Here is a 24,677-nt window from a genome sequence, read left to right on the forward strand (position 1 = left end):
ATATGACCTTAAACTATATCCAGTGGTGAGGCCCCCAGCTTGCGGGCTTTGGGGAGTGTGAAGCCACCCTTTAATTACCATTGCTCCCAGGTCCACTCTGACCCGGAGTGGTAGTACCTGTTAGGGTCCCAACTATGGGTTAAATAGAAACCGACATGAAAACAACAAATATACTCTATTAAAAAAATTTTTCTTCAAAATCTTTGGATTCGGCATTAAATAACCCGAAAAGAGTTGATATGCCGTAAAACAAAAACAACCAACCAACCAACCTGTTTTTATGAAGTTTTTAATTGTTGCCTAACGGAAAACTACTTCTAATCATCTTGGAAAACTTCATCAGTTTTTTTAAATATTTAAAAATACAGGAGAAAGGTCTTCTGCATCTCAATACAGATAAATCACTCTCTTATGTGTCATGAATAAATTGTTTGATTTTGTGATAAATCAAGAAGTTGTCAGTCAATTCAGTAAAAACAATCTACTCAGTGACAAGCAATATGGATTTCCTCCTGTAAGATGAGCAGCTGACATGCTAACTGTAATATCAGTCTATTGACAGGTGCTTTGTTACTATAGCAATAGCTCTCGATATATCAATGGCGTTTGATATGATTTGATGCAAAAGGTCTGCTTCACAAGCTTACTAGTTATGAAATATCTTAAAATGTCTTCTTACCTATCAAATCCTTTCTTTATAGTTTATAAAAGTAGTTGTTGATGGTCAGAAGTTGTATCAATGCCAGTGTGCTTCAAGAATCGATTCTAAGCCTAACACTTTTTCTGATATTTATCAATAATCTTTCAGATCATATTCTAAGATTATTCGTTGACATCTTTGGAGATGACACAACCATCTATGACAGCACTTTGAAGAGCATTAAAGATAAAGATATTTCTGATTCTCTCTCTACCAACCTTGAGTAGATTGTGCAATCGGGCGGGGGGGGGGGGGTAGATGGTTACTTTTAATATATCTAAAATGAAATTTCTTTTCACCATCAATGTTCTGGTTTTCACTTTGTCCCAGTTGAATTGAATGGAGGTACCCTGTTTTGATAAGCTTTTAGGACTGACTTTTACTCCAGCAGATCTGGAAAAAAGTTTTGATTGTTCAATCAGTCCATAGAGTATTTAACTCCTAATACAATCCTTTACCTGTATAAGAGCCAGATATCACCTAAGACAGACTACTCTCACTACATCTGGAGAGGTGCTACTCAGAGCACTTACTCCTGACTTAGCAGAATACAAAATTGACTTTGGTATTTAGTGAGGGATGCCCTCCTCTTCCCTGCAGCTTCTTTCTCACAGAAGAGACATTGTTTCTCAACTTATTTTTCATGGTTGCTGCTTAACTGAGCTCAAATCTCTGCCCATCCCCTCTCCTGTAAAACATTCACCGCATACTGTTGCCTTTTTTCATCTGTGTACCTGGGACTAAATAGAACTTCTATGAACAAAACTGTCTGTGAAATGCGATACCATGTGGCTGCTTCCCAGCTGACTACAGCATGATCATTTTCAAGTATTGAGCTGCCCCCTTAAGAAATCGAATTCTTCCCAGATCCAATCATGGTCTGTAATCAATCAAGTGTTTTTCTCACCATTTACCTGACACAAACTATTATTCCTTATCCTTGAGTGGCCTTTGGGTCTTGATATGGCGTCACTTGTTAGTAACAAAAAATGCTTTAAATAATTTTGATATTCATTGTTACTGGTGGGAACTGTAGAAATTCCACAGTTGCTTATCTGCCATGTCTTTTCTATTCTTGTTCTACAAATACAAATGTTCGCTCAATATTTTTTTAAATGTTTTCATTTCTTAATTTTATTACATTGTTTTATGGCATATTGTAACAATTCACATAAGTTAAAAATAATTTATTTAAAGTATTAATAAGTAGATTTCTTAAAATAAAAAGAAAGGAAAGAGTTTCTGATTTTTTGAGATGAGGATTGGATATTTGTATTTGGTTGGTTGTTTTTGTTTTATGGCATATCAACCCTTTTCAGGTCATTTAATGCCGAATCCAGTGATTCTGAAGAACATTTTTTTAATAGAGTATATTTGCTTTTTTTTAAAGTCGGTTTCTATTTAACACATAGTTGGGACCCTAATAGGTACTACCAGTCCGGGTCAGAGTGAACCTGGGAGCAATGGCAATTAAAGGGTGGCTCCACACTCCCCAAAGCCCGCAAGCTGGGGCCTCACCATCGGATATAGTTTAAGATCATATCCAGGACCATTTGTATTTGAATTCTTCAGACTATTGTTCTTATCTGGAGTGTCATTTTCACAACATTCAGTTGATGTAACCTCCCACCTTCTTCAGGTGTGTTTCGTCAAACTTGGGAATCTGGACAGGATTTCAAACGGAACCCTTTATTTACTTCACGGGGGTAGAACCCTCTCGTTCCATCAGCCGTGACTGGATAGAGGTCTTAAATAATTTACAATCGCAAATATAAGACATGGCTGACACAACAAGAGCATGCTACCCCTTCGAAATAAATAAAGGGTTCTGTTCAAAATTCTGTCCAGATTCCCGAGTTGAATAAGATACACCTGTCTGAAAGTCGTAGGTTACATCGACTTAAACATTGTGAAAATAACACTGAATGAGAACAGTACTATGAAGAATCTAAATAATACAAAAGGAAAGAGTCTGCTGTAAAATTGTTGAAGTTGAGGGGATAACAGAATTCTTTTTATAATGGTTTATTCGATTTTAAAATGGGTAACATTTTTTTATCTTTTGCAAATTTCTCAGTTACTGTTTACATTTCATCTTTGGTGATCAAACGATTTCCATTTTTTTTAAATTCGTGTAAAACATGATAATGTACATACAAACACAAACTGTTTTAGCATATAATTTTATAGATTAGAATGTTAAATAGCAGAACAGTTCAAAACAGATGTGCAGTTCATTTGTCAGAATGAGAAACACATTGCTTTAAGAAATATTATAAAATATCAGTTTCTTGTCGATAAAGCCTACCTCATAAATTGAACTCTGAAAACTTGTGGCTATATTTGCCTCTTTTAATTTTTAATTGTTTAAATTTTCTATTCATTGAACTAACTTTTCTAATATTTCTAATATTAAATTCTCTTTCAACTTCAAAGTAAAACTTTTAAACATTTGAGGATCTGTGTTGAGTGGTTTCTTCAGCTTATGTGAAACTCTTCTCCTTCCAGCAATCAATAGGTTTTGCCTCTTTTACTCTCTTTGGTTATTTTCTTTTTATTTTTTCCTTAATGCCACACATTTCCATTAACATCTCATTCCATATTCATTATCTTCATTATTTTTTTTTGCTTCAGTTTTAATTCTATTTTGATTCGTTCAGGCATCTTGCTTTTCATTAAGTCTATTTTGTTGTTCCTTTTAAAATTCAGTTCCAAATGTTTTTTTTTCTTTTACCTTTACTCAACCTCTTTTTATATAAACTGCAGTCAAAAATTCATTTATGAAGAAACCATTATGTATGCATAATTCATAATAAAACAAAATGTATATTAATGAAATATGATTTTTACTTTTTTTATTACATTATAAATATTATATTTAGAGTGTAAAAATGTATTAATTTAAATTTTAAATAAAAGAATGCTTTGTTATAAATTCAAATTTATTTGAAATAAATTTTGTAATATTCATAAGTTGAATTGTTCAAGCAAGAAAACCCAAATATATGTATATGTGATGTTTATACATAAAAACTTTAATCATTTAAATTTGATGAATGTATTTCCATTTTTCATCTTCATTACACATTTTTGCCAGTTATAATATTTGAAGATACCTTTTCTGTTTCCTAACTGTTAATTATAGCCATTTCTAATCTGAAAAAAAAAATAATAATCATAATTACAAAGTTAATAAAAGTTATAATATTATTTTTCTAAGTGTAAAAATCAAAATCATTGTTTTGAGTTCTAGCAACAGGCTTTCTACTTATAAGTACAGGTGATTACTCTATTGTGTTGCAGGCTTTGTAATATTTACTTCCTTGCAGTTTTCTCATTTAAAGCTAGTTTCATTCAATTAACTAATTCAAACATATATTTTCTAGATGCACCAAAGGAGGTTATTAGTGATACACCCCCCCCCCCGCCTTTTTTTTGATATTTCTGCATTGTATTGACTCAGATGGCTATCCTAACCTAAGATCGGCCAATTCACATTGCAGTTTTTTTTTTGTTTTGTTTTTTACACAGAAATCACCACTTATTAAAGCCTGGAGGCCACTCGAGGATAAGAGTTAATTGGTATATATTAGTCGATGTAATTATAGCGTAATAAACATAAGTAGTGGGAATTTTGCAAATTGGATTACTTAGAGGGACGGTTTATCAAGAACTTGTTTATGTTGGACTTGAAAACAATAAGATTGTAGTCAGCTGGAAAGCAGGCAATCGGAATAGAGTTCCACAGGTGTGCAATTCTAAGAAGCTTTGCTCATGGAATCTATATGGAGATCTTTGAACGTAACAAAAATTTTATAATTGCAAAAAATCTCAACTTCTTATATTGATGAGATTTCAAGCTTTTAGCCAATCAAAATACACCATATATCATCCTCTTTTCGTATAATAATGGAATTTCTAGTTATTTCATGAATTTTTAGAATGTTATTTTGGTAAGCTAACTGAGATAATTGTTAACCTAAATGTTTTATTCAACACAACTCCCCAAGTAATTGTCTGTATTTTTGAGATGAGGTGTTTTCATTGATTGAGATTGTCGGATTGACTTCCTCATCTTGGTTGTTTGAGACACAACGTTTCGGACGTTTTGCCCTCCGGCCTTCATCAGGTGTTTTGTATTGAACTGGAGAACCGTTTGTTAGGAGTCTTGAACCTAACTCTTTATTATTATTACGGGGGTACCGTGTTCGGACTCCAGCTAGGCTCTGGGACATAGTTGCTGATTCTCTGTTTTGAATGTTACTTTTCACTGCCTTCGTTCAGGATTGAACTCAGCACCTTTGGGTAACTGTAAACTTTGATACAACGACTAGGGCCACTCGGCCATATGTCACTAGGACCTATGTCAGTCCAACAATCTCAATCAATGATAACTCCCCAAGTTCTGCTTTAACTAAATGGTTAACTTTTAATTATACTTCAATCATTACTAACCTAAACATACAATATTATACTATTATTGTTCCTAATGATTTATCTATTACGGTTTCTGTTAGCATATTAATATTAACACAGTAATTTGAAAGTTTAATATATGTTGCCTAAAACTTTTAAAATCACTTTTTTTGTTTTTAATTAAAAGATTTAGACATAATGTTGACATTGCCATCACTCCCTTTTTTGCAATTAATGTATAAATCGCTTTTGGTTTGACGTAATCTGTTACATAAATTGCTGAGCTGGAAGGTATTTTTCAGTGAAGAATACCAGCTTCCTTACTCTTCCACCAGATTAGGTAGAGGATTCAGTGAGTTCTGCTATTTCAGAAAATGAGTTAACTGTTGAAACATGCTACCAGCTCTACCAAGAATGCTTAAAACATAACTGTAAAGAAGGGATTAATGATTAACATGTAAGATTGTTATTAAGCAAGTTATGTATTAGTTTTTTCTAATATTTGTTTTGCTTGAAATAATTGTTGTCACCATGAAAGATATATGGAATGTTTCTGAGGTAAATCTTTAGCAGAACATCCTTTCTTCCTACCAAATTGTACCAGAGTGTATAATTTACCAAAAATTCAAATGATTACTTTGTCTTCGTAGATGCCATTCATAGATGTGAGTTATCTGCTTTTTAGTGGAATTTTTCTTTTTCTTTTTTTTTTTTTTTTTCTTTAAATAAAATAAAAAAAAAAATGGATTTCTAATTAAATTGCTAGAGCCTCCTATGAATGTGAGTTTTATCTTTTTGGTCAAAATCTGTTCTTTTTTTTTTTTTATAAGATAAAGCAGATTTCTACCACATCATTAGAGCTTTATCTTATTTTTTGTTGTTGTTTGGTTGAAATTTATTTCTCTTTCTTGCTCCCTTTTGCCTTATTATTTTTTCTCTGTTCATGTTTTTTCTATCTTCCTCTCTTCATTTGGATTTGTATTTGCCTTGCTTTTCTTCTTCTTTCTGGCACTTCTCTCTGGAAACTAAAACTGTTAATTTTACCATGAAGGCTAAGGGGTAAAACTATTCATAAAGTGAACATGGTAGTTTTAAAGAAAGAATAATTTACTGTCACCACCAACTCCGCCACCCTCTCACATGTACACTCTGGATCTTTCTCCTTATATTGCTTTTCTTACTTGAAACTGATTGGAGTTGTTTAGTAAAATGCTGAAAATAATTGATTTGACTATAGATTATTTAAAACATGTTTATATTACTTACCTTTTGCCCATCATCCATGTTGCCTTTAGTTGTTTTTGTGCTGTCCTCTCCAAACACACACACACCCCTATACACAGGGAGGCTGGAAAATTAATCTTAATTTCAGCTTTTTTGCCATTGGCTACTTGCATCCCTCATGCTGAAGGTATATTACCTTATACAATATTTAAAAGTTCATATTAAATCTGATAATCTTATACAGGGCAATTACCAAAACCTGACACCTACCCATGTAAATCGTTAATAAAATTCATAGCTTTTCTGCACACTAATCTTATTTGTGACAAATAAACTTTAGTTTATGCATACTTGTCCATCAAGTTTCAGCCATGAATATCCAACAGTTTTTTTATCACCATTCAATGATATTCTCCAATGTGCACCTCTGCATTATATGCTCGCTTGGATATGACTGATTTTGGTTGTGATGGCTTTCTTCAGTTCACACATAGTCTAAGAATTGTTCCGATAGGTATTTTTTTTAGGTAACCATACAGATAATGTTATGGTTTGGTGAGTGTCAAACTTATTTAGGATAACACCTCCTACTGAAGATGACCATTCGCTGAATGTCACTGAACAGTGATAAAACAAAGAATGTGGGACATTTTTTCACTGAAACTTGGTGGGTAATTCAGGCATAAACTGAAGTTTGCTTGAACCAAATATGGCTGAATTGCAGAAAGTATGGTGAATTATCCATTTATTTTTTTGTTGTTTCTGAATTTTTGAGATGAGGATTGGTTATTCGTATTATTTGCATTCATCGGACTACTGTTCTCATCTTGAGTTTGATTTTCACGTTTCGGTCGATGTAACCTCCGACCATCTTCAGTTGTATCTTATTGAACTCGGGAATGTTTCTGGCGAACTCAAGAATTTGGACACTCGAAATTTCATCCAAATTCCTGAGTTTGACAGAAACATTCCTGAGTTCAACAAGATACACCTGAAGAAAGTCGGAGGTTAGATCGACCAAAATGTTGTGAAAATCACACTCAAGATGAGAACAGTCATTCGATGAATGCAAATTTTTTTTTGTGTGTGGAGTAGGGGGCATGTTATATTAGATTTTAAATAATTGAAGAGCGCTAATATTTAAAAAAGTTTTTACAAATTTGAATGTAAGAATACTTTTATATATCGAGTTAACAAGAGACTATTGACTATTGTCAACTTGGTAATATCATTGGAGTACAAGGAAGAACTGCTGCTGGTGTGATTGCAATCGTGCAGGATAGGAGTAAGTTCAGGGAACTTCTGCTGTTACTAAATAGCAGAACGTAGTTAATGTTGATCAAGGGAAGAGTTTATCAGGCATGTCTGCACAGTGTGATGATGAATAAAAGTGAAACCTGCCAGTAAGGATTGAGGACATGTATTGCATGAAGAGAAATGCTATGAGAATGATATGATGAATGTGTAATTAAAGTGTGTCTTAAAGACAGTTTTAGGTTTGCTGACCTTAGAGGAATTTTAAATCTGGGCAGGAGATGTGTACAGAACAGAAAACATAGTACAGATACATTGAATAGATGTAGAGCAGTTGAACTAACAGGCTTGGTTGGGATAGGAAAGGTTAAGAAAAACATCTAAGGAAGTAATAGGTGTATGGATTTGAGAGAAAGAGGAATATAAAAAGACTTGGTCAAGGATAGATTAATTTAGAAGTCAATTTCTATAAGCAACCCAACACATATCGGCATGAAAAATAGACATTAAACCAAATATAATGATGATGACAAGGACTGTGTAAGATTGATATAAAGTGGGGAAACTGTAAAAATAGAACAGATAATAAATGTGAAATCAGCTCTTCATGTATATCCAACAGTTTTCTTAAATATTTTTCCTTGATTCTGATGCAATTGCTGATTCTGTATCAATTTTGACTTTTTAAAAAAAATCTTTAGTTAAACAATTGTTGTTGTTTTTTTCACATTACCAACAAAATGTTTTAGCTGATGTCGCCTCCAAAAGAAACTGAAAAGTTATGACTAAAACAACAAGCTGAGAATAGTAAGCTGAATCATCCAAATAATCAATTCACAGCTCCAAAATTCTGAAACAATCTCGTAAAGCTATGGAATTGAGAATTACAGAAAAAGAATATAATATATCGAATTCAAAAAGTAACGCATTCAGGTCTTTTTTTTGGCACTGATTTCCACATTTTATTTTGTGATACAAGTCTATGAAGTCAATTAGTTACTTTGTTAAATCTACTTCTAGAGATGTATTATTTGTTCACGTGAACAAAATAAAAATTTCTTGCAAATTAAAGAAATAAGTGTTATGCAAAAAAGTTTCAAAGAGTTATTCTCATGTCTGTCTACAGACATAAAAAAAAGATTTTTTAAAAAAATGAAAGGTCAATACCACCCGACATCAAGATAAGCCTATTTTATTGCTAATGGAATACATAAGTCATGAATACTTAGGACATCTAGGGGTTTCGATGCTAGTCAGATAAGCATCATAATAAATTATGGTTCTTTCATGCTTTCAATGTGTTTCATAAATTAATTATGTATACTGATAACTGATCATTTTAATCTTTAAACTACATTTTGAATAAAGATTCAGTTGCAATTCTTCTGGTAATATTATAGTTAGTGATGGGACAAATCCAATATTTTTTCCCAATTTTGATACAATTGCTGATTCTGTATCAATTTTGACTTTTTTAGAAATCTTTAAATATTTAGTTAAACAATGTTTTTATTTTTATTTTCACATTACCAACAACTGATATTTGAGCAGTGTTTGCAAATCGTGCAAATTTAGTTTGTAGATCATTTTGAAACTTGTAATGTATAAATAATTTCACAAAATGGATTTGTCAACTGCCACATCATCCATGTGATTTAACTCCATTAGATTATTTTCTTTGTGAATATTAAGTTTCATGTCTATCCTAATAAACCAGACACAATGGACCACTTTGAAAACAACTTTCGACATGTTATTGCTGAAATACAACCAAATTTAATGCGTACACTTATATGAGCAAGCCACAAGGACATATGCCCAAAATTGTATTTAAATTATAAATAAAAACAATTGTATTTAAAATAAAAAAGTTGTATTTAAATTATAAATAAAAAATTAATCTTAATTATATTTAAACTATAAATATTTTGATGAGTCGTTCCATATAAGTTAACAAATTTACATAATCTCCATTACTAACGGTTACTATATTGTCCAATTTCTACTGTACTCTCTTTAATCCTTATCCTCGAGTGGCCTCCTGGCCTTGATAAGTGGTGATGCCTATGTAAAAAAAACCCCAAAAAACCCATGTAATTGTAAGAATAAGTTAGTCACGCAAAAGCCAATCAGTCAATCTGAAAATAGAAAAGAGATGATGTATTCCTACATCTCCCCCTGGCACTAAAGTTCCTTTAAGCCAGGTTTATTGTATGGCTGTAAATTTTTCAATGCCCGCGGCATCTTGGGTCTGCCACCAGGTACATCAGCCGTGTTGGGGGTATTGCTGTCTGGGAGTGAGTTCGGTATTGATGTGTTTGTCAGACCAGTCAGAGGCAAGTGTTGTGGCGAAACATTGTTGTTCCTCATTGGATGCTGGCTTCCGTCATGAGTTATTGCAGTTGGTATAGGGATTAAGCACCTTTTCAAGAATCGTCTATTCTGCAAAGATACTCTCCCGGAGTGGTGCATTCGGATTCGGTATTGTCGGTGTGATAGAGCCTCGACGATAGTGCCTGATTTGAACCACTTGGCCGCCTTCTTACACTCTTGAACCCACACGTGGGATCCGACTTCCAAGGGCAGCAAAGTTTTTACGTTAGTATTGTATTGCTTTCTCAAGGCCTAATCACGGACAGCGAATTTCTTCTCGCGTTGTTCAGCAGAAATTATCCAATTGCGATGGACCTGGTAATGTTGGGGGTTTGAAGGAATACTGTCCCACAATTTTCGATAAAACAGAATCTGTGCAGAACTTAATCTTATCTCCGGTATAGGTGTGTTTCTGTATTGAAGGATGGCACGAGCCGCTTTGTCATTATTGAGACTGCCGTTGATCGATATATTGTTGTGAATGATACGTTTTGCGGCCTTGACTGCCAATTCAGCTCGTCCGTTTGACTGTGGGTACGCAGCAGACGATATTTTGAGTTGAACGCCCCATAGCAGCAAGAAATCATCAAAAGCAGCAAATTGGAATTGCGGTCCTCCATCAGAACTGAGTTCTTTTGCCGCACCATACACTATAAAAAGTTCTCTGAAAATCTTGATGAGATGAGCCGAAATCATTCCTGATTTTCTGCAATGGTAGATACACGGCCAGCAACTGAATCTGTCCATAACAACGAGGTAGTTGAAGTCCCCGATTTCAAAGTAGTTTTTCAAATGGGAATGTAGGAGGATCGTAGAGGGACAGTTTTTCTAACGGTTGAGTAGGCGCATTTTCTGTGCAATCCTTGCAATAGTCGCGGTGGTGCTGAATATTTTTGGTGATTCCTGGCCAATAAACAGAGGCTTTTGCACGATTCTGCATAGCACTGACCCCCTGATTTGCAGAATGAAGATTCGTCAAAACTCTGTTGCGAAGAGCGCGAGGAATAACGACACGGTCTTAAAAAAAGAACAAGGTCATCTATGATAGACAATTTATCACAGACGTCCCAATATTCCCGAAGGTGAGAAGGTTCAACTAATGTCCGTTTCCTGGGAAAACCCTGCTGAATAATGTTGATGAGATCTTTGTATTGTGGGTCATTTCGTGCCGCAATGCTGACTTGTTCCACGGTGACGTGTGGCAGGTTCTCAACAGCCATAACTGTCATAGACTTTGCCAGGCTTTGCAAATGTAATAATGCGCTGATTTCTCGATTGGTAGGCTGACCCATGAAAATTGATGACACTGTGGAATGTTCGGAAGGAAAACGAGAAAGTGCATCTGGTGCGCGATTCTATTTGCCAGGAGAATGTATCATATTGAATCTCCATGGGAGGGTCGATTCTTTTAATGATTGAAGTCGCGGGTTTAAGATGCTTGAAAGTTCCCTGTCCTTGAAGATTCCAAATAATGGTTTGTGGTCAACACTTACTGTTAATTCCTTGCATCCCAGCGTGAACATTCTGGAGTGCGAGAGGCTCCAGGAAAGGGCCAATGCTTCGCCTTCTGTTGGGGCATAACGCGATTCTGCCAGTGTGGTAAAGCGTGATCCAGCATAAACTATCCTCCAGCCGTCGTTACAGCAGACAGGAGATATTGTCTGGCATGTGCAGTATTTCTGCAATAATATGTATCCGATCCCAGTCTTGCTCCAATCTGATTGGATACAAGTTTTTCGTGAAACGTCAAATGAACGTACACCTTCTTTAACAAGTTGGATAATTTTGTACTTCGACTTTTCAAACAATTGTGAAAGGTTGTCATCCCAATAGAATGTTTGGTGTGGTTTTATTAAATCCCGAAACGGTTGTAAAACGTCGTTGACGGAGAATGCTCATGCTACCTGGTTAATCAAACCAAACCAAGATCGAGCCCCAGTAATGTCAGTTGGGGTTGGAAAATTTTCGATTGCAGATAACGTCTTTGCTGCTGGGGCAACGCCATCTGGAGTAATCGAGAAGCCAGCAAAATTAACAGTGCGGCGTCCAAACTGAAACTTCCCGATATTAGCGACGATACGGTTCGTGTATAAGAATGTGAGGAAATTCCAAACACGATAAAAGTGATCCTCGATACACGCATCATAAAGCAAAACGTCATCAACGATTTTGAACTGTCGTGGTATGTCATTCATCATATCGACGGGTATATGTGTTGCCAGCAGCAAAAAAACCCTGAGTCATGCGTCGGTACATATATCGGCCCCATTCTGTAATGAATGTGGTTAAGGGTTGACTTTGGTCATCGAGGAGCACAGAATGGTAGCCATCGACGGCGTTGATCACAGTTTTCCTCGTGTTTGCTGGCACTTGAGACGCAATGTGAAACGGGGATGGCGTGTGGTGTGTTTCCCGCAATGCCTGACTATTGAGATGGCAGAAGTCCACGGTGCGTTGAGGTGATCCATCTGGTTTTGTTACTATGATCATTGGGCTGCACCAAGTCACAGGAGTGCCAATAGGGACTGGTTTGATTATACCGCGTGCAACATCTCTATCCAGCCCCGCTTTCACTTCTTTCTTCCAATGATGCGTAACTGGGATTGGAATGTGTTTGGCCTTTGGTTTAGCATTGTCTTTAAGGTGGATAGAGGCTGGTGGCATTGAAAGGGCTGGAAATGGAGCAGAAGTATTAAATGTACTTAGGGAAAACTTTTCCTTGATATAGTTTTCCAGTTTCGGAATGTTGTCTTCGGTGGGAGAGAACGGTAGTTTTTCTGGATGTTTTGGTTGTGGACTTCGTGCTGTGTTTGCTGAGGCGATGAGGACGGCAGGCTCTGGAGGTGCAGGAGTTTTCATAGGTTGCAGGTAGCACTGTGGGAGTATTCCCAAGTCCATGCAACCTTGTTTGCTGAAGAACAATTTTGCAATATTGTCAGCAATGTAGAGAGGCTGTGTTGTAGACCGACTCCTGAGAGTGAAAGTGATCGGCAGCCACCCCCGACTGACTAGCATGCCTCCACCAACTGCCCTGATCTTCTTGTAGCATGGACGTAACTGTGATAGTTGAATCTTTAGAGCGGAGATATGCTGTGGCCCAGCAAGACAATGGGACCACTGTCTGGAAAAACGGAAAGTTGCACTGGTTCCGCACCATTTAAGTTTGGTGTAAGCGTCATGGTAACTTCATCCACATTGGGTGCGGACGAAATGAACTGTTTATGCTGCTCAGAGAATTTGACATGGGCGATAAGGCTACTTGCCCTACTAGTGTGGTAGCAAACATCGGCGTTGTGATTGAGCTTATGACAATTCATGCAGGTCTGGCCCCATGCCGGACAACTGGTGTGACGTGGTGGCTTTCCCGGTACACCATGAGATAAACTAACACAGCTGATGCAATTCTTTGTGGGCTGCTTGCACTGTCTGCGATAATTGGAACTGCGGGCGGCATGGGTTTCAGACGATGTCTGTAGCTTGGCTTGATCGCGAAGGGCAGATTCAAAAGCCTCAGCATGGTTCACGATTTGGTCAATACTTTTCAACTGATTGGCTTTTGCGAGAATGTCTGTTTGCAGCAGTTGATTTGAAATACCCCGTATAAATTGATCTTTGATATTTTTATTAGCAATGTCACTCTGGCAATTTGGACAGGAAAACGCACAATCAATGGCAGCGGCATGAAGACGAGTAACAAACTGCAATTTTCATTGCATGGTTTCATTGTCGTGCTGACAAAGATTGCTAAAGGTCATTCTGTGTACTGCATGGTTGGCGCGCTTGGTGACTAATGACTCCAAAATGTCAAACAAAGCTGCCTCCTCCAATTCAAAGAACGACGAATGTGAGCTGACAATCGCATTTTGTACAGTTTCATCGCAAGCGCTGTATAACTGAGCGGCGACTTGTAATGTAGGCAAGTTGGTAAGTTGCTTATATACATCCCAGTCAACACACACTTTTCAAAATTGTTGAGGCGTCATGTCTGCGGTGATCCTTGGAAGATGAGCTGTTGTAGTAGCCTTATAATTTGGTACGGGTGTCTGCCGCAGGACTGGGAGTGTTGCAGGAGCCTGGGAATATTTTACCGCATATTGCATAATTGCAAGGATATCCCCAATGGCTGTGATACCCATGCATCTTAAGTGCTCCGCTGTAACGCTCGAAATAGTATTTTCTGTCAGGTGGTTTTCCAGAAAAATCTTTACATAACGGGCATGCTCACTTTTGGGAGTGCCTGCCTTGTCGAAAAATTTGATCCAGGATGCCGAATCAACGAGCTGGCCTGGCAATCCTGTTCGTAGCGCCATGTAGAATAAGTTAGTCACGCAAAAGCCAATCAGTCAATCTGAAAATAGAAAGGAGATGATGTATTCCTACAGTAATATATGCATATATTTTCATAAACATAAGAAATACACTTGTGAAGTGGGGGTGATCAATACATTTTAATTTTACTAAGGAGTTAAAATCAGTAAATATTTATCATTTTTTCCTTAGTATCAGCAATTGAAAATTAAGTTAAAAAGAAAAGCAAAAAGCTCCCAATTTTATGATTCCAATTACTCATCCAAACGCTAATTATAATTCAACTCGCTCATAACATTTGCGCGAATTTTACTTGTAAATAAATAGCCTTGTCTCTATCAGGCAAAAAAAAAACTCCCAAAAATATATGGAGAATTTTAGATCTCAGCTTTTAATGGCATTCTGCTTCATTTTTGTAAATCAGAAAAGGTGGAATTTTGCTTTTTCTTTAAATTGAGAAAAAGCAATTTTTTTTCTTAAGCAAAGACTGATTTCTGCTGAATTGTTGGAGCTTTATATATTTTTTGTCAATTAACTCTATTTTATTTCTTTTTCTTCCTCTCTCACACTTTATTTATTTTTTTTAATCATTTCATAGTTTTTTCTTTCTTTCTCATCTTCTCGCCTACTCAACTTAATTTGTATCACTTTTACTTACACCGTACTTCAAATGGTTTATGATGCAGGTAGATGGGAAATGAAAGACTTTTCCTTCATCAAAAAATCAAGTGATACTTTCAGTATGAAAAAGAAAAAAAGATACTCTCTCTCCTTCTTATAAAATTGAAATTCTATTTTTTAGGTAATTATGTGGGAACACCCTAAAAACATTAGCAGAACGAAAAAAAAAAAACTCAACTTATTTTCGAATTAGAGTGGAGGGATCAACTAGAGAAAGGGAGGTTGGGAAATTTCGTTTGCTTTCCATTGAAATTTTTTTCTTCTTGTACAAAAATAATGTTCAAAGTTATTAAAAAATTCTTCATGTGAAAATAAGAGTCCAAATATGTTTTATCTCTTTTTTAAAAAAATGTCCAACTAGTTCATAACATGGAAATTCAAAATTTAAGAACTGACATCAATGTGTAGAGTTCTCACACTTAGACATGAACATCTTTCATTTATTCATACCTAATTTACTCAAGCCTTTCAAAATGTTTCTAGTTTTCCCACCTTTTGTAAGGTTTGTCAATAGTAGGGGACCAGACAAAAGTACACCGTACAATTAGCCCTTTACCTCTAGAATTTTTTTCATGCAATAAATACATTTTTTAATCATGAATTTATGTTCTTCTTGACTCAAGGGAAGGAGATAAAGGGGGGAAAAAAAAATCACCAAAATGTTGAACCATGCATAAACCTGTACTTTGAGAATCAATTGGACTGACAAACCATGTTTTTTTAAAAGGCAATATTAAAGTACAATTTAGTGGTAAAAGGGTTAAAGTAACAGACAACAGTCCAACAGCATAAAATTAATTAAAAAAATATTGAAAACATTTTTTCTTTTAACTTTTTTATAATTCAATTAACAATGACGTTTGTTGATAATTTTACTTTAAATAAAAGGTTTATTCAATTTTCCATCATTTTTCAAGACCTTGTAAATGTGATTGTATTCTTTTAAAGGTTACCTAGCAAATTTATGCAAAGTTATATTTTTTCATGAGTAAAAACAAATATAGACGGTATTTTGATGTTCTTATAATGATACATGGTAAAAATGGCACAGCTATAAATGGCACCAGAAAAACAGCACAAGCAAATACATGCAAAAAAGTTGAACGTATAGGTTCCTGAGTTTGACAAAATGCACCTTAAGAAAGTCAATGATTACATTGTCTGAAATGTAAGAATAACATCTAAGGTGAGAACAGTAATGTGAATAATCTGCGTGAGGTAGTCTCGTTTTCAAGCAAATAAAATTGATTTCTCAAGCTTCTTTTTCTGTAGTTTATTTTTTTAATTTATTTATATTTATTTTTTTTTACATAGGTATCACCACTTATCAAGGCCAAGAGGCTATTCGAGGATAAGAGTTAAAGAGTGGACAGTGGAAATTGGACAATATAGTAATCGTTATTAATGGGAATTCGGTAAATTTGTTAACTTATATGGAACGGCTCATCAAAAACTTGTTTACGTTAGACTTGAAGACAACCATATTGTAGTCAGCTGGAAAGCAGGAAAACGGAAGACAATTCCATAGGCATGCAGTTCTAAGAAAGAAGCTTTGTTCATGGAATCTATGTTTAGTTTTAGGCACAGATAAAGAGTGGGGGAAATTATTGATAGTGTTTTTTGCTAGACGGGTGTTTCTTGTGAATGTTTGGCGAGGGGGGACCATAGATTGAAGCTCAGTTGAGTACTTGCCATGAAAATAATCAGAGACAAACTCGCAACATTTCTTCTGTGAGAAAGAGGTTGCAGGGAAGAGAAAAGGACATCCCCTACGAGGCTACGAAGTCTATTTTGAACTCTATCAAGGCAGGATAAGTCCTTTCTAGCAGCTCCTGCCAAAATGTGGCAACAGTACTCCATGCTTGGATGTACCTGGCTCTTATGTAGATAGAGAATTGCATCAGCAGTGAGATATCTACTGGATTCAAAGAAGGATCCCACCATTTTTCCAGCAGCCTTGGCAATAGACGATGTATGTGTTCCATTTTAGGTCAGGAGTAAAGGTCAAGCCCAGAAGCTTGTCAAAACATGAGGCCTCCCCAAGACGAGAGCCATTCATTTCAATTGATGCCAGATGGGGATCAGAGCATTGATGATGTAAAGATAAAAGCTTGGTTTTAGATGCATTAAAAGTAATCAGCCACCTCTTTCCTTATTGGAGCACTTGCTCAAGATCAGAGGAGAGAGAATCAGAGAGAACTTATTCGTTTACGGTCTTAGATGTGTTACCATAGATAGTAGTGCCATCAGCATAAATGTGTATGAATGATGTAAGGATGTGACTTGGAAGATCATTAAAACTACAACTAAGTCCCACCCACCCATATTTTAGAATGAATATTCTAAAATTTATTCTGTTTTCAAACAAATAAAACCAATTTTTCTAAATTTTTTTTTTGTGAGGTGGGGCGGGGGTGGAAAAAATCCCAACGATCCAAGCCAACATTGACAAAATCTTACTAATTTGTGTGACATATCATACTGTCTCCTAAAGCATCTGACGCTCTTCTCTAGCAACTGCTTTTATATCCAAATATTTTTATTCTTGTTTCATACTGAGCCATGTTAGCAGTTTCTTGTTGACCTGAGTAGGCTAGATTACATAATTCAGGGCTAAACAATGACCAGACTCCATCAATTTTGATAATGTAGACTAGTGTTAGGTCACCCTTCTTATCTCTTTTGGTGAACTTAATCTAATCGTATATTATTGATGAACATGATGTTCATCATCTAGTGGTGAGATCTGAATTTCAGAACTTTAGCGAATGTGGGGGTCAATCAATTTGTTGGTATTAATACCCCAAATCCACCCTGGTAGTGCTTGTCAGGGTTCTATTTATGAGTTTTGAATTGGTTCTGAGTATGAAGTGAAACTGCATCCAGTTGTATACTCATCCATTTATATGATGAGTACAATTAATTATAATGAGTACCTAATTAATACAAACATCATGAATAAATAGTTGAAAATATTAAGAACTTGAAACATCAAACACTTTTATCAAATTGACTCGATTTGGCATCACGTAACCTGAAAAAGAGTTGATATGCTGTAAAACAAAACAAACAAGACTTGGTTACTATTGGATTAACTCATACTTTTATTATTAACAAGAATTAATTTTGAATATGTGTACTTTCTCTTTTCTTTTAGTGGTCATATACATTGGAAAAGCCAAACACAGGAAGCATCTTCTCTTTGGCCTGGTCTTCTGATGGAACTCAGATCTCTGGAGCTTGCGGCAATGGCCATGTCATTATTGGACACATAGTTGACAGGTAGGAATAAAATTTACATCCTTACAAGTAATGTAGCTGTATCAGATTTCTTATGAATTATTATTAAAAGTCAATAAAATCTCATGTATTCGTTGCATTCTAATACAAACACCTAATATGAACAATTAAACATTGGATAATCTTATACAAACAACTTGGAGAATAACATTGTGGTAGTTTTCTTGATTTTTTATTATTTATTTTTAAAAAAAATTGTTTCTTTTTTTATACTGGCTCTACATATATTACATAGTATTAAAAGAGGTTCAAAAGTATATTTGTCATAATAGAAATCAAACATTATTTGCTTTATAAGTGCATCGCTAACATTGTCATTTTTTTTTTAAATAAAAATCGCTCTAGACAAGGCATGAAGCCACTTGATGTAAGGAGCTAAAAAAAAAAAAAACTATTTCAAGCTCAAAACCAGCCAACTATATGTGTGAGATGGATAGATTATGACACAGAAAACAGCAATTTTTCTACCTTTGTCAGAAACATTGTTCATGGGATCTGAAGACTTAAAGGACAAAATAAGGAAAACAAAAATCATGATGCTTTCAAAAGTAAATTCAAGGTTTGCTTTCTATTCTCCTTAATCAGACTTGCAAGTGTGGTTAAAAGTGACCAAAGTTTGTCCATTATAGCCAATAATGGAATAAAATTCCATAATTTTGTCTCGGATTCATTAGAATCTTCATTTGAATCTCTATATAAAAGTTAGAGATGTGTATCTACTTAAACGCTTGTATATTTCTGTGTACAGTATTCACTCCAAACTAATTAACTGATTATAATGTGGGCGTAAGGGGTAAAAATGTGAACTATATTTAGTCTTATGCAAATGAGGTAAAAAGGAATGTAGAATCCCTTTAGTAAAAATTCAGATACTTGATTTTTGTGAAATTTTAACAATAGGTATTAGGCATCAGTTAATAAATATTCTCAAATTTTCAGTTTATGTTAATTATTTTCGAGGGTTTTTCGGGGGTGGGGGCAGGGTAATACTAAAACAATTTCAAATTTGAAAATGCATGCCTTCCAAATTTGCGTTGTAATTGACATTCATTCATTAGACACCAATTAAGCAAGATATTCTCTATTTTAATTCTTCTTAGGCCTTAATATTCTTCTTTAGGCCTTAATGTTAGACATTTTCTAAAATAAAAATCATGTGATGGATTTTGATCAAAATTGGAATAAGGATTCTAAACATGAGGTTTAGTAGCAATATATTTTGATTTAATAAAATTGGTGCAAAACTTTTATTTTCAGAGAATTCTTAGCCATCATAGGATTGGTATGCTTCTAGTTCGCGATATAATGACAAATATGCCTTCTTTTTTTTTCTTTTTTTTCAAAATTATAATTTTTAGGAATCTGGACCTCCAATTTTATTTTTTGGGGCATATTCAACAATATCACTGACTAACTCTGCCAAAAAATATAAAAATTTATGAGAGTGATTAGATAGTGTGTACAAGATAAAGAGATTGACATTTTTTTTATAGGAACATCCTGCCTCTTTTTTCAATCTAATTTTCAGTTGAAACAATCCCTCTTCAACCTAACATCTCTATAACATTGGGCTGAAAAGTTTATTTTATATGTCATCAGTACTTAATTACTTTGAAATGAATATCATATTATTAGAAATGACATAATCTTTAAATATCAATATTTTTGGACACTTCTGATTTATTTATATTGGATTTGGTTAATAACACATATGAGCATATCATGAAACTGAACCATAATTTATTGTACATAGATAATAATTCTAACCATCCACTTTTTGTTAAAAATCTATAGTTTCCTCTATCTCTTTGGACACTTTTCCATTTATATCTATTACTAGTAAGAGTTGATGTCTATCTGAAGTTGGGACTATACTACTGCTTCTATTAAATGTATTATGGATAAATTACCAATATAACTTTCACGTTACTTTTAAAAGCAAGACCAATATCACTCAAACTCCATGTCTTAGATTTGAAGTCACAGCTTGTGGTTTAGAAAACCGGTGTTCTGAACAACGGGCTGTCGAGGCGCAGGCACGACTTTGAGATGTTTGTTTACAATGATATTTGTAAGACTTTATTATGGCTGCAGCAAAATGACTGCCATTGTTATCTATCTTCTATCTATTACTAATGGAGATTTAGTATCTGTCTGAATCCAAGGCTATACTATTAGTTCGATTAATATGTAATTTGTCCTTTTAATGTTCAATTTAGTGGAGCAGGGATTTAGTATAATATCTGTTATGTGATCATCATACCATCTTCCCAGACATTATTTCCCCTCTTTGGAAGTAGAGGAGTACTGTAGGCTTTGTTTTGTTATAAATTATCCTCCCAAGCATTACCTCCTTGAAGATAGCATATATCAACAAAAAATGTTCACAATCAACTGTTTATTAGCAAAGTCATCATTTACATATATATATATATATATATAAATAAAATAAAAATGATCCTCCCTCCTGTCAACTATTTTGCTAGTTTATGGTAGTAGTAGTAGTTTATGAATATCCTTTGATAACTAGAAAGTCAAAATACTCATTAATATACATCTTGATTAAAATCTTCATAGTGAAAGAGAAAAGAAAAAGTTAGGAAAATCTATTATTGTGTTTGGATTATTCAAACTACAATTCTCATCTTATTATTTTCACAATATTTTGGTCAATGTCACCTTGAATGTGGCACTAAGCCATTGGAACCAAAACATATCTTGATAAAATTTAACTTAAAAATTTTTGAAAGCTGTTGTCCCTTTATGACCTTGTAAAATCAAAGAATTGGATTTTAATTACAAATTAGTACTATATAATAAACCACTACTCATTTAAGCATGTACAGGGTGGAATGATAAAATTGTTGCTCTAGAAAAGACAATATGATTCCATTTCTCTTTGATGAAAATCAGTTTTCTTTTTTGTTATAGACCATCTACTAGGCCAGTTGTGTACAAATCATGAATGATAGAAGCCTTCTATCATATCTGAAAGTGACACAGTTCAACGAGTAAGATCAGAGATGCGCTACTGTACAACTCATGCTCTCTACCAATCCAAGTTTTGACAACAGGACCATTGCTAGCACCCTCAAAATGCAAGTCCAGGTGGTTCAATGCATGAGGGCACGGCTCAACGTATTGGAAGACCCTTTGGAGGTGGTGAAGGGGACACCACAAGAAAGACCCAAACCAATGAGTTCATCGGAAAGGTCCAGGCAATCATTGATGAAACCCCCTAGCAGCCTATTGCCAGAGATTTAGGCGTCTCACACACAGCTGAAAGTGTATGTGTGAAGAAGGACTTGGAAGTGTAGGTCCTATAGGCACCAGACACACTTGGCTTCAGAAGGAGTACTCTGACTTTGGAACTCTCTTCCCCTGACCTGAACGCGTTGGACTACTTCGTTTGGTCATACATTGAGAACATAACCAATATGACCTCCCATAACACCAAAGCCAGCCTGATTGCCGCCATTCGTATTCGCTGTGTATTTGCCGAGCTCCCATCGACACTTGTGAAAAAGGCATGCTCCCATTTCAGGACCCATATCGAGGCGATGATTTAGGCTGAAGGTGGCTACATTGAATAGACGTCAGCTCTACTACATAATCAAGTTAACTGAATTGATTTTTTTTTCAATAAAAGTTTTAAAATAAAGCCGTTGTTTTCTTTAGGGCGGCAAATTTATTGTTCCACCCTTTATTACTTTTGTAAATATTTTTAATTCATTGATCGTTATCAGATACCATTGAACTTATTATTTCTAAAATTCCAATAAATATTTATTTATCATTAAATAAGAACAAATAATATTTTATTAATAAAATGTCTTTTTTTTTTTAAACAAATATGCAAATGGAAATTCAATTGAATGTCCTACTGGCTTGGCTGGATGAAATCATAACAAATAGTGTTGATGGAAAGACGCTTATAAAGCCAAATTAATTCACAATGGTCCCTAGTGTGGCTTGTCATTTACAGACTGAGGCTGTCAAGAAAAATGCACGTGGCCTATTGCTCCACTCAACTCCATAGAGATTGGTTGGAACACAAATCTGTCGAGAAAACTCATATTTCTAACAATTTATTTTACATTTTTGTTGGTACTCAGATTGTTACTGTTATTAATTTTAAATTATTAAAATGCAGCATTCTGAATCTGATGTTTTTTGTGTGTGAATGGAATTTATCATTCAAAAACGCATGTTTATTGTTAGATTTCTTGTGATTTAACATCATTGATTTTAATAGATTTATTCTGTGACGTTAAAATTTGTACTCTTCAATTTTTCTAATCTGAATAAAACTTAACATGTTTTAGACAATGCTGCCAATGTTTGTATGACTATAACAAATCCATATTCGAATACAAAATAAAATTCTTATTCAAAGTATCTTTTATGGCTGAATGTATTTTTATCTTTTGTTTAATTTTATTGCTTGTTGTGTATATATGTAAATAGTATACAAATGATGTATATTTGATATTGACAAATTCAAAATTTAGGTACTTATTCAGAATATGACCCAATTTCTGACAACTTTATGCCGGCATCCTCTGGCAAGTTACAGTAAGCAGCTGGAAGATGCCAACACAATTATCAGCTGTCAGCAAATGACAAGTTTTAATGAATTTGTAAAATTTATGTAAACAAGAAAAAAAAAATGTTAAATCAGAAATAAATTACAGCATACTATGTAAATGTATTTAATCTCCCAAAGAAGCCATCGCTTTCTTCCAAGAAAGAAAAAAAATTTTAAAAAGTGTGTCTATATGTGCAGGATAATGACCAAAAGAAGACACTTACAGAAAAGTTTACATGTTGATGCAAGAATACGAAATGCAAGAATAGGCGTTGGTCAATTACTGAAAGTTATATTATATCTGTGGTCCCATGACATGGCAACCGTAAAGAATTTAAAGAAAAGCAAGAAAAAAAGATTTACCAAAAACAAAATTGTTAAAGCACTAACTTTTCTTGACCTCTTCTCCTATTAAAAAAAACAATTCATTTATAACAGTTGTTCACCCTATTGTATTCTGGATGAATGATTTCATTTTAAAAATATTAAAAGTTATTCAACAACAACAAATAATAATTAATAAAATGTCCTTTTTCAAAAATTGTATCTATTTTTTTTGTAAATAATTCACTGAAATATTTATATTTTTTGAATATCAGGCAACTAGAATGGAAGAATTTTTATGCCACTGTTGTCAGTAACAACCAGATCAACGTGCGGAATGTTCTCAATGACACAAAGGAAACCCTGGATTTTCAGAATCGCATTATCAAAGTTTCCTTTTCCTTTGCTCATTTGATTGTGGCAACTGCTTCACAGTGTTACATTTACAGGTAAGAAATATTTACTTTCATTTTAATCGTTTTTGCATTTGACTTATTTTTATTTTTGTTTTTATTTTTATTTTTGTTTTTTTTTTATTTTTATTTTTGTTTTTATTTTGACTTAATTTTTATTTTTTATTTTTGTTTTTATTTTTTATTTTTGTTTTTGTTTTTATTTTTGTTTTTATTTTTATTTTTTATTTTTGTTTTTATTTTTATTTTTTATTTTTGTTTTTATTTTTATTTTTTATTTTTGTTTTTATTTTTATTTTGACTTAATTTTTATTTTTTATTTTTGTTTTTATTTTTGTTTTTATTTTTATTTTGACTTAGTACTTGTATTCTTTGAGTTATATTGAGTTCATTTAAGATTTTCTAATTCTCAGATGTTGAGTAAAACTGTGAAGAATATTAGTTTTCCTCTCCAACTTAACTATGTTATAGCATTTGTTTCTTGTGATCTTTTCTTGGTCTTGCCAGATTCCAAGAGAAGGATTCATCTAGCCTGGTAGAGTATCCAGCTAAGTGCTTTTACTTAAGGCAACATTACTAGAAGGCGGCTCACCATTCCTTTGGTGTAGCCATGTTGAGGGTATCTTATTTGACCTTTGAATACTATATTATTTTGAATATTTAGTCTGGGTTGTAGAATAGAATGAAGCATCCTCATATCATGTTGTCACAAGATTCTCAAACCATTCAAAGAGGGTATACGAATTAGACTCCTTATTTGGTAACAAAAGTGTTTATTCTGTTTTCTGAATTTGTCATCGCCAACTAATAGCTAGTAATTGTCTGTATTTTTGAGATGAGGTGTTTTCATTGATTGAGATTGTCGGACTGACTTCCTCATCTTGGTTGTTATAGTCACAACGTTTCGGCTGTTTTGCCCTCCGGCCTTCATCAGGTGTTTTGTGTCGAACTGGGGAACCATTTGTTAGGAGTCTCGAACCCAACTCTTTATTATTATTACGGGGGTACCGTGTTCAGACTCCAACTAGGCTTTGGGACATAGTTGCTAATTCTCTGTTTTGAATGTTACTTTTCACTGCCTTCGTTCAGGATTGAA

The 24,677-nt window shown here is 34.3% G+C and overlaps 1 protein-coding gene across 2 annotated transcripts in view; it reads left to right on the forward strand.

Moving 5' to 3' along the window:
* Positions 1–24,677, forward strand: part of LOC145287976 (intraflagellar transport protein 80 homolog) — a 510,341-nt gene that overhangs the window by 134,177 nt on the left and 351,487 nt on the right. For both annotated transcript variants that reach the window (XR_013869238.1, XM_080135951.1), the window contains exons 8-9: positions 18,114–18,238; positions 23,444–23,617. Coding sequence is in view for 1 of the 2 variants with exons in the window: in XM_080135951.1 (XP_079992077.1) it covers positions 18,114–18,238; positions 23,444–23,617 (299 nt within the window). In the remaining variant the exon portion in view is untranslated. The remainder of the gene's footprint in view (positions 1–18,113; positions 18,239–23,443; positions 23,618–24,677) is intronic.

The sequence above is a fragment of the Euprymna scolopes genome, chromosome 11 (assembly GCF_053919585.1).
Source record: "Euprymna scolopes isolate OS-2025 chromosome 11, ASM5391958v1, whole genome shotgun sequence".
NCBI lineage: Eukaryota > Metazoa > Mollusca > Cephalopoda > Sepiida > Sepiolidae > Euprymna > Euprymna scolopes.